The 11,872-nt window shown below is 37.9% G+C and overlaps 1 protein-coding gene across 4 annotated transcripts; it reads left to right on the top strand.

The window, feature by feature from the left end:
* Nucleotides 1-4,362: 4,362 nt before the first annotated feature.
* On the top strand, nucleotides 4,363-10,706 carry LOC139753331 (uncharacterized). 4 transcript variants are annotated; one of them, XM_071669674.1, is made up of 3 exons: nucleotides 4,363-4,666; nucleotides 7,348-7,601; nucleotides 8,117-10,706. In XM_071669674.1, exon 3 carries the CDS (start codon nucleotides 9,448-9,450, stop codon nucleotides 10,288-10,290), a length of 843 nt encoding a protein of 280 aa, XP_071525775.1. In that variant the 5' UTR covers nucleotides 4,363-4,666; nucleotides 7,348-7,601; nucleotides 8,117-9,447; the 3' UTR covers nucleotides 10,291-10,706. The 4 variants fall into 4 exon arrangements, with proteins under 4 accessions (XP_071525775.1, XP_071525774.1, XP_071525776.1 ...); XM_071669673.1 differs by having other exon boundaries at nucleotides 7,348-7,502; XM_071669675.1 differs by having other exon boundaries at nucleotides 4,363-4,602; nucleotides 7,348-7,502.
* The last annotated feature ends 1,166 nt before the right edge of the window (nucleotides 10,707-11,872 follow it).

The raw sequence follows: 11,872 nt of genomic DNA on the forward strand, positions 1-11,872 counted from the left end.
TGAAATATTGTGATAGATTCTCTTGAAATTATATTTAACGCAGAAATATTTTTCAAGTATTTGAGATATCTTGGTGATTTTCAGAATAGTTGTGTTCCTTCTTGAACCAGGTAGTGTCGAGTAGATTGACTCGTTTTCCCTTAGAAGTCAATTATCCCTCGTCTTACTGTTAAAAGTTCGCGGAGAACAATGTCTGCATTAAAGGAACCCCATATCTTTTCTGTATCATCAAGCATATGTATACTGCCGTCATTCGCAGTTTCATCTCTTAATTTAGTCCAACCATCCCCATCCTTAGACTAAAACACGAGCAAGTCCTTTCAAACAATCTTGTCTAACGTCTTACCAGGGCCTCTACTCTATTGACATCGCATTTACATTACTATAAATTGAACTGATAGTACTATAGAGAACGAAGTATGTTCATACGCTAGTAACGTGATAAAAAGGAGTTCATGACAACATGACAACCCTACGTCACTGCTGCTGACGTCTTAACAGAGCGCTTTTGCTATTTCTTTTCAGAAACTCACTGAATTGTTACTAGATGCGCTCACTGCATCGCATTGTGTGTTTCTTCCATACACTCTTACGAAAGTTTTTTTTTTTTCTAACAGGGTGGTAACAGGAGGGGAAGACGAGGTGGAATAGGGGAAGGAATATATTGAAGGTTTTTCGCTTCGTTACTTTTTTCCTTCGCGCTATCATATAAAGGAAACCAATATCAAATGTTATAGAATTAATAAGCTATATGTCAAGATCAAATATAAGAACCCTTAGTATCCACGTTTTCTCTTTGAAAGCTACTAAAACTTTCGGTATCCCTGCTTTCTGTTTACCACAACTTTTCTCACATACCCCTATTTCTTAGCGTCCATTATCTGAGATACCTTAGCAGACTATGGGTGTATAAGCTGTTGCGTTTTACTTTTGATTCATAAAAACAGGATTTACTAAGATAAGCTAAACATTGATCGCTATGTATATCGATGGGTGATTGGAGCTTCTGAAAGTATTTTGAGGCTTCGAGAGTAATTAAGGATGTTTTCTTTTGTACTGTTGTCGAGGTTTCAGATTTGTAAGTGGTATAGATCATCAATGTATTTCTTCGGTCCATGTCATTCTTTCTGTACTGCTTCTTCTAAAGGCCTGTCTACACGAGCGGGCCTGATCGGGGGGTTTGCCCGTTAACGGGCAAGTTCTGGCGGGCCTGCCCGTGAATGTTGTCCTCACGACCGAAGTGATGAACAGCCGGGCCTGCCCGACGATGTTGCCAGTAGCGGGTGGAGTGCGGTACGAGAACCATGGTGCCTACCATTATCAAGAAAAAGATTTTGTGCCCAATGATAATAGCTTTGTGTCTCAAGAAGAAAAGGATATGGTGTAAAGATTGGTTAAAGAAAAGAAGTATGTTTGGAAGCACTGCAACAATACTTCATGAACTACAAAGTAGTGAGGAACACGACCTCAGAAATTACCTGAGGATGAGTGTAAGCACTTTTTACATCTTGTTATCAAAGGTGGAGCCATACATAGTGAAGAAAGACACAGTTATGAGAAACAGCATTACAGCAGAAGCTCGTCTTGAAGCAACTCTGCGATATTTAACAAGTGGGTCTACTTATTCGGAGTTGCAGTACAGTACACGCATATCAAAGCAAAGCTTGTCCCGCATAATACCAGAAACATGTAGGGCCATAAAGGTCAATCAAAGTACTAGTAAGTGCTTTAGACCAAAAAATTGTTGGTGGCTCACTAGAGTTATCCTGGGCTGCCATCGTTAAATGTTCACTGTGCTACTATGCCGTGGGATGTGGGATGAAGGCCCGCTGTGGGTTCACGACATTATCTTGCGTCTGGCAGGGTAGAAACTCCAGCTAGCGGGCACCAGCTCAATACTGGATTTCGCTCGGCGGGCTTTCGGGCAATTTGATCGTTTGCCCGTCAAATATGCCCGTTAACGGGCAAGCCCGCCGATCAGGCCCGCTCGTGTAGACAGGCCTTAAGACTGCTTTTACTCGGGGAACTTTTCTCGCGGGAACTAATTTCTGGCGCATTTTTACGGTGTAATAGTGGTAATTTTAAAAAGCTGACGTTGCAATAATAAATATAAGTCGCGTTACTTAATAGAGTTATGCAAGTGATAGCTGTGATATTTTCCCCCTTCACAGCCTGTTTGTCGTCCGTTCCTGTAGCTCCCTCACTCACAGGCGGGGAACAGCGATAGGTTTATTTTAAGAAAAAAAAAAGTGATAGGAAATTCATCACGAGAAACATTAGAGAATGACCGTAATTTCAATAGGAAGGATGGCAGTTGTAATAAACGTATAAACAGTTCTGTCTCAGATTTATTCTAGAGGGAAATAACTTGTCAAAAATAGTATTTCTGTAATGAATTTCAATAGCATCGACATGCAAAGAATGCATATATTTATATTAGAATTCTAAAGAAATTGCTTATTGTTGATGTGAATGATATAAGCTTTGTTTATTTACATTTGATCGTTCAAGGCCACGAGTGTTACTTCATCGCTACCTCTGCAGATCAAGCTGTCTACTGATAGTGAAGAGAGGGTTCTTTGGACCCGAGAGTTGGTTTTCCTTAATCGATTTAGTGAGAGTAGGAGTATCTAGGACACCAAAGACCCCACGTATGCTGAGGAAAATGCAAGAAGGATCTTCTTTGAGGTAGTGGCTCGATGCCAGAAATTGGAGTATCCAGACCTCAAGGATTTGAATGCGGGTAAGTTTGTTTATATTTAATGGACGATTTAGTGCAAATCAAGTTTGCCACAAAATGAAAAAGTGGCTGAAGTTTTGCCATATTCTTTCCTAATCATAACAACCAAAGTAAAAGTATTTTAACCAAATTTAACTATACCTAGCATAATTCAAACCAGCCACACAAGGGGGCATGCTTGGGTGTTTTTTTTTCCTAACGCCTAGCAAATCTAAACACACCCATTACCCTTAACCTAATTCAACCTATGTAATTCACTTCTTTTGGAGATCCGCTTTCGCTCCACAGTGTTACGCTACTGACGATGCCTTTGACTGGTAGGTAAATAACAGCGTGCGACCTGACCTGGCCTAATATTCCCAGGAGAAATGTGTTTGATGGCCCAGCTTACGGCTGCACATGTAACATTGATCCCTGACACCCCTCCTCGATTTTCGGCATCGGCAGATCAAAAGCTGCCACTGTTGAGCATTCAGTTGAACAGATGACCTGCCAATTTCTATGAAAGGCGCCGCTCTAACTGACTTAACCTTATTCCCACAACGTGAAGAGAGAAATTAGATCTTGCTATATTCGGCATTGACGTCTCCAATTCCCTTGGGAATAGCTACCTCATCCAGACCTGACATTACCCCATTCTACATACCCAGGAATCACAAAAGGAAATAAGTTAAGCCTTAACCAGGCCTGTAGGCATTCGAGGTCATTTATTATAGTCGTCAAACTCCGTTGGTAACAGCTTAAGTCCCTTATTTACCAACCCATGGTCCAAGTGACGAAAACAGCCAACCAACAATTGGGGTAACGAACATAATGACCAACTAGCAGTAAGGGTGACGAACATAACCACCGACTAGAAATCGAGAGATGAACGCAGCCATTAACCATCCCTATGACGATAGTCACCAACCAATAGTCCGGGTGACGAACACAGCCACCAACCAACAGTCTGGATTACGAACACAGCCACCAACCAATACTCCTGGTGACGAACACAGCCACCAACCAACAGTCCTGGTGACGAACACAGCCACCAACCAATAGTTTTGGCGACGAATACAGTCACCAGCCAATAGTCCGGGTGACGAATAAAGCCGCCAACCAATAGTCCGGGTGACGAATACAGCCACCGACCAATAGTCCTGGCGAACACAACCACCAACCAATAGTCATGGTGACGAGCACTACCACCAACCAATAGTCCTGGCGACGAACACAACCGCCAGCCAATAGTCCTGGCGACGAACACAACCACCAACCAATAGCCATGGTGACGAACACAACCACCAACCAATAGTCATGGTGACGAACACAACCACCAACCAATAGTTATGGTGACGAACACAACCACCAACCAATAGTCATGGTGACGATCTCAACCACCAACCAATAGTCATGGCGACGAACACAACCACCAACCAATAGTCATGGTGACGAACACAACCACTAACCAATAGTCATGGTGACGAACTCAACCACCAACCAATAGTCCTGGTGACGAACAAAGCCACCGATCAATAGTCCTGGCGACGAACACAACCACCAACCAATAGTCATGGTGACGAACAAAGCCACCGATCAATAGTCCTGGCGACAAATACAGCCACCGACTAGCAGTCCTGGTGATAAACAAAGCCACCGACTAAGAGTCGGGCTGACGAATACATCACAAACAAGCAGTCCAGGGGACGAAAACACACAGTCCACAAATTGTATGGGACAAAAGATAATGAGGCTGTGCATGGACAACCTTCCATGAATTCAGCAAACATGAAATCAAGTAGAAGGAAAAGAATAAGAGAATCGATGACAGACAAGATTTGAGGAGATTACTACTACAAGACGTAAACAAGATGAGGAAGGCGAGTAACTGTGTGCTTGTTTGACCTCCTCTCAGTCCATCACGGACTTCCATACAGTTATCAGGTGACTTAAAGTCTCTTTCTCTCTTTATTTAGAAACTGTGCAGAGTAGAACAAAAGACATAACTAAAATCATATAGACGTTATAAAGTGATGTGGTATAGATACGGTATCTTTACCCGAATTCATTATTTCTTTAGTGTTGGGAATATGTGTGATTATATTTGAAACTTGGTATCGGCTAACAGTGGCAGTGTATTTTGATCTTTATGAAGGCGCCAAGTTCTGTTGAGTGCAGTGGCCTTTCAAATTGAAAATCATGCATTCAGGCGTCTCTACCCGGTATGTACTTCCTGCTGGTAATTTTTGTAATTACCCCAGAACCAATCATATAAAAGAGTCCTGGTGTTACCTTGGGCTGTTCTCTTGGCTCCTGCAGCCAAAGGCCGCACTACTTCCTATAGCAGGGAAATGTAGACTCCTTTGAGATGAAAAGTTCTTCGATAACGCGCTACTGGCGGTGTAACGTATGAAGGTGGAGCCCGGCAATACCTGCATGTAATTTGGTAAACAAAGAATCTGGTACTTTAACATGGTTTGTGCTAGAAAAAGAATGATCATAATGGTATTTAGATTAAAATTCCAATAAAAGCTCAGCATAGAGAACTTTGGATTATGGATAATTTTTCTTAGTAGTGTGTGAGAATAGGATAAGATTTGCAGATTATGAACTAGTATAGCTCTACATCTGCATTAATGGCAGAAAATACAAAAAAAAGTCAGAAGACTTAATAGAATACAAGATTGTTATGTCCTTTGACGACATTTAAAAACCCTTGATTTCGAAATTTTGAGTTCCACAAAGTGGGCAGGGCTATGAAACATGGAGTAAGGTAATCTATCAGTTTAGCCTTTTCCTCAAAACTAGGCTTGATAAATTATTAATTATGCCGGAGGTGTTTCATATAGTTTGTTTTGATTACAGAAATACATGCCAGGTTTGGTTCCAATTGATAAAGATGATAATGGTTATTTATATCAGAAAATGTAGGGTTAATTCACAAAATAGTTGGCGATACATTGTGAATTGTCAACAGAATCCATAAAACCTCACATAACCCCAGCACCTAAAGCTGCAGTGGATATATATATATATGTGTGTATATATATCTACATGTGTATATTCATCTGCTGGGAATATGCTTTATCATCTATTTGTTGATACATTAAAGTAATGCATTTACATGAGTTTGACTGGTATGTTTCAGCCAGAGTATTGAGACAAACCTTGATAGCTTGGGAGGTTTGGTGGGGTTTCATAGGCTCTGTTGATGTTTTGCAAGTGTATTACCTACTCCTACTTTAATTAACCCTCTATTTTCTTGGATAGACTGCTGTCTCCTTATCTAATATTGTTCAGTAAAATATAATGCTCCAAACCATGCTCCACTGGTATTTCTGCAATCACAGTGGATCATATATGATTATATAAGGCATCTTAACATAAATTAGGGTGAAAATACTAGTATGTAAAATGCATATAGATATGCCATAATCTGAATGTACAGAAATGATTATATAACAAACTAAACCTAAGAGTATTATTGTAACATGAGTAATGTTATTTTGAAGGATGTATTATGAACTTTTCATACTTTTCTTTTTCAGTATTCATACTTTTACCAATTCCTCCCTATGTACATATATTTCTTACTTGATCTTTATTTCTTGTGTTAGTGAGGTAGTGCCAGGAACAGATGAAGAAAGGCCACATCCGCTCACATTCATTCTCTAGCTGTGATGCATATTGTATCGAAACCACAGCTTTTGATCCACAGCGCTTTCCGTGGTTTACCCCAGATGCTTCACATACCCTGGTTCAGTCCATTGACATCATGTTGAACCTAGGATAACCCTAATGAACAACGTTTACTATAATTTTGTATTTTACTTTGTGCCATCTTATTATTATATATATTTTTTTAGTAACTTTTCAAGGATGTTGATGATGCTGACATTTTTTTTTCTTTGAGGATTGAGGATGTAGGGATTTGTTTAGGGTTATTTTCCGTTTTCAATTTCATTCATAGTTCCCCATACAAATAAGGTAGTATCAAGAACAGACAACAAGGGCATAGAGGTAATATCTGCAACGTAGCTGCCTTCCTCTATTCAGTTTTAGTGGAAAATTATAATATAGGAGGGGATTTGTAGCCTTATATTCCCACCCCTCTTTCATCTCTTATGCAAGATCTGTGGGGAGCATTCTTTCCCTAGTATCCCCTGGGTTTTATAATATGTTAATTGATATTATGTTGGTCTGTGAAGCTCAGGGAAATTATGGAGTGAATTAGTGTGAAAGTGGGTGAATCGCTTGTAGAAATCATTGGGACTTAGAACAGGTTTTCTAAGCTTACTTTTAGCAGTCATCTGGTTTTTCCTCCCTTGTGTGCAACACCGAGTTTCTTTGTAAATGACTGGACTTATGCACAGCAACTATACATCCCAGAAACTAGATCGCTGTGAGATTAAAATAACAAGATTTTTCAAACAATATGAAATATAAGACAATGCTAGGCTGCTGGGAAATATAACTTGAAGCATTTCTGTAAAATGAATCAAGCCTAGGAAATAACGTACTTATCACAAACCAATTGCAAAGATGTTCCTTGTCCACTCATCACCCTTCCATGCCAACAAAGAAGAAAGCATACTAATTTTTACTACTTTCTTGAACTTTTTCAGAGGTATTGTTCTCAAAAGAAAGCATCATGGAGTGCCCATGTTTTCTTGCCACAAGTTGAATTCTTCACTCTGTTGGTTGGCCATAGATGGCAACCCAAACAAAGGACAAGCCACTAGAGCTGCCTAGAAGCCTCATTAACCCACAAGTAACCATGGTAGGTCGTTATGAGCAGTTATAGGGGACTTGTTACATGTACTACCATCTTTAGCACCCACTGCACCCATACTGTCCCTCCATAGGATTGGTCTGTCCAGTAAGTAATGTGTTTTTCCTGAAATACAAATTTATAGCACTTAATTCCTAAAAAAAGAAAAAAGTTTTGATTTTTTTTGCACTGTATCATAAAAATGAAAAAACTTTTTAGGAAATGTTAGTGAACATGCAATGTATACATAAGATTGGCCAGCCCAGTAGATAATATGTTTTAACGTGACTAGGAATGGTTGTCTTTATCCTCAAGAAAAAAAGAATTTGTGCACCTTTTTGGAAGAGAAATAATTGTGCAATTTCTTACACATTGAGGGATCATTTCATGCCTGCTAGTGCATAGCATAATATCAAATGTTTTGACCAAGGTGGTGTAGTCATAGAAAAGAATCATATATGGAAAGGTTATTTTCTTTACTATTAGTGTGGTAATACTTATGTTGGTTAGAGGTTAAATGATCTTTAAAGTGAATAGTTTTATTTTCAAATTTTCAAGGTTAAATGATATTTAAAGTGAATAGTTTAATTATCAAATTTTCAGTGTAATTCTTTTTTTTTCAGAAACAGGATGCTGGAAGAACTGTCAAGAAAAGTGGAACTACACAATACTGCTAACACAGGTTATCCTGCATTTCAAGTAATACTGTATTTATATTTGATATAGGTGATGATGTTATGATACTTGTGGATGAAGAACAGTAACATAAAAGATAGCTTAGTTGAAATTTTGTTACCAATATTATTACTGAGTACTTGTAATTTGCTGAGTACATTATTAACACAGAGTCCATTTTTTTCTATGAATTAGTTTCTTGAAAATATTCTGTAACAACACTGAAAAGTAATCATTAATGCTGGTAATGTTCACTGGAACAGATATCTGCATTAAGTGAATATGGACATAGTATTGCATTCCATTTCTCTGAAAGCTAGACATAACTGTATTGGCCCATAAAATCTAGACTTTTCCCCACATGTTGGTAAATTACATATCAATCCCACACATATAAGAAAGTGAGGGAATTATGAAACTTTCAAAAGCTTAAAATACAGCCAATTTGAATGTAAGAATCAGTTTAACCCTTTCACTGTGCGGTTAGTTTTCAGGCTGGTTTGCAGCAAATGTCAATTGTCCACCAAAAAATAAAAGAATCAGTGACCTTTTGCATTAGTTTATCAACAGTGAAAGAAGTTGTAATTCATATATCTGGTATTAATAATCCATAAACACCATATTTAAGTGCTGAAAAAGTAATGATTTAAAAAGAAATTGATATAAAGGCAGTTATACACAAAAAATGAATCTAAATGACCTTTTGTATTACTGTTTCAACACCGAAAGAAGTATTTTCTAAACTTGAAAATGAGACTTGTTAAAATCCATACCAGCAATTAAAAATATCAGTTTAAAAAACTGAAATGTGTTTTACTGTAAACAGTATAAATATGAGCATGACCAAGTCAGTAAGGGGCTAAAATCATGCCTTTCTCTTCATGTAGAAGTTATTTGTTTTCCACATTTGTAACTCGCATATTAAGCAATAAGAAATTCATAATATGGAGAGTAAGTGAAACCTGGCATTGCACACTTCTGTCAGAAGGCATGCCAATATGATGGTTGTTTCAAAGTTGCTGGGATGATCCCAAATGATGCAGCAAGGGGATTTATTTTTTAAAATAGCTGTGGGGTAAACTCAGACTTTGCAGTCAGGTGGTATAAATGTTTATTATGATACATCCAATGGTTGCAGTGGAAGGGTTAAACTGTACATTCATACTGAATATATACTGAACAGTTTGTTGTGATGTAAACACCAAAAGCCAGGTTATCTGTGATTACTAAAAAAAGAAAATTAAAGTTAACTTTGGCTTTCGTTACTTACTGTATAAAAATGAATTCTGGTAAGAGCTTGTTTGAGTGTACTGTGTGTGGGAAAACATTTCCCCACAGGTCTCGTCTACTTGCTCACATGATAATTCATACAGATGAGAAACCTTTTGTGTGTAGTGAATGTGGAGAAGCCTTCAACAGAAAGTCGAACCTAAATCAGCACATGAAAAAACATACTGGTGACAAGCCCTTCAAGTGTAATGAGTGTGGAAAGTCATTTTGTTGGGCATCGAACCTCACTCAGCACATGAGAATACATACTGGTGAAAAGCCTTATGTGTGTACTGACTGTGGAGCAACATATTCATGTAAAACTGGATTAAAAGACCATATGTATGTGCACTCAGGAGATAAACCATTCAAGTGCACTCAGTGTTGCAAAACCTTTCCCCGGAAATCATATTTAGCTCAACACATGCGGTCTCATACAGGTGACAAACCATACAGATGTAGTGAATGTGGAGAAATGTATGGTTGGAAGTCATCACTAGTAAGTCATATGAGTATACATAGTGGTGATAAAGCAATAAGTATCGATGGTAATGGTAAATTGACTAGGAAAGTAAGTTTGATAAGCCAAAAAGAGTTCCAGATTAATGGAAGTTCTGAAAATATAATTGATAATGTATTACATAAAGAATCAGTGAAAACTAATGCTTCATTGATGAAGAAAGGGAAATGTTCTCTATGGGTCATGGATGGCATTGCTTCCGAGGAAGTAAATATGTGTGACGTTATTATTAAAGAAGAACCAAGTATTAAAGAAGAACCAAACGAAGATATCAAAGAAGTACCAGTTGATATTAAAGATGAACCAGTTGTGAAAGAAGAACCTGGGTTGTAAAAACTTTCTGCCAAAACAAAATACATTTTTCACTTTGTAAAGATCAGTTTTTATTTATTTTGATAAACTATACTGCAGTCTTTTTAACCCATTGACTGCAGCTACTTTAAATATTTAATGTGCCCTCACAAGCAAATTTCAGTAAATTAGCAAATATCTAGTAATTTTTTGTCGTACCATTTAAAAGTTTATTTGTTTAAACAGATAACATGTATATCAATATAGTAATGCATTTCTTATGTGCGTGGTGTAATTATTAAATGAATAAATATTCAGACTTCACTGCAGCTAGGCACATAATGCTTCCCCTACAATGATGTAAAATCTACACATCCATTGTACAATATTTTATAATTCCCAATACTATGTATTCCATTATTTATATAAAGCTAAATACATTATTTGTATAAATCTATGTACTTTATATATATATATATTCTATTTATTTATTTATTTATTTTGCTTTGTCGCTGTCTCCCGCGTCGGCGAGGTAGTGCAAGGAAACAGACGAAAGAACGGCCCAACCCACCCACACGCACATATACAAACCTATACATCTCAACATATACATACATATACACACTCGGACATATACATATATACACATGTACATAATTCATACTTGCTGCCTTTATTCATTCCCGTTGCCACCCCGCCACATGAAATGACACCCCCTTCCCCCCGCATGTGTGCAAGGTAGCGTTAGGAAAAGACAACAAAGGTCACATTCGTTCACACTCAGTCTCTTGCTGTCATGTATAATGCACCGAAACCACAGCTCCCTTTCCACATCCAGGCATCACAGAACTTTCCATATTCATATATCTATATATATTTCCTTTCTGTCTAGGCAGGACAGAAATCATGTACTAAACCCTAAAGCACTTTGATTATTACCAAGTAGCTGAATTGAGAAAATATGGGCAAAGGATGTGGAAACAATATTTGTGATGCCAGTAGTTGGTTTCTGACATACTACTCTGTTGTTTACTGTGCCAAGGATTTTTAAATGCCCAACTTGAGAATATATGAAACTTTCAGGTAAAAGTTTTATGTTACTTCCAGAAAATGATGGTTACAAACTAGCTAATATTGAAAATATTCATATTTAGGGCTGATTTGCTTTTCTGAAGCTTTCATGGTTTTGGTAGATTTATGTATACGCCAGGTCCCTAGCAGCACTATCCCCGTCATTCATGACTTTTTGCCCATTCACAGAATATGGGATGGATCAGGTGCATATAGTGACTCAGTTCACTCATACACTTTTCCATTCTGTGCTAATGCAGTATGGACTTCCATGCTAATATATGCAGTTCCTATTTTTTCACTCAATAGAGTGATATATCAAGTTAAACTGACAAGTCTATGTGTATACCACTTTCATGCATAACAACTACATTGCAGTGTCACAAGATTTATCTGGCAGTTCTCTTGAACATATTTCTAACCTACGTGAAATGTGTCACTGCAGCTCCCACTGTCTTCCACGGTTTATCTGATTACTGTTAGCAATACTGTCATGCATCTTTTTTGTCGTCCTGTCATATTCTGTAAATTTTACTTGGCCAAACCATTTTAA

The sequence above is a fragment of the Panulirus ornatus genome, chromosome 14 (assembly GCF_036320965.1).
Source record: "Panulirus ornatus isolate Po-2019 chromosome 14, ASM3632096v1, whole genome shotgun sequence".
NCBI lineage: Eukaryota > Metazoa > Arthropoda > Malacostraca > Decapoda > Palinuridae > Panulirus > Panulirus ornatus.

What these genes read in the sequence shown, in the direction of transcription:
- LOC139753331 (XM_071669674.1), top strand. Translation starts at nt 9,448, where the DNA reads ATGAATTCTGGTAAGAGCTTGTTTGAGTGTACTGTGTGTGGGAAAACA.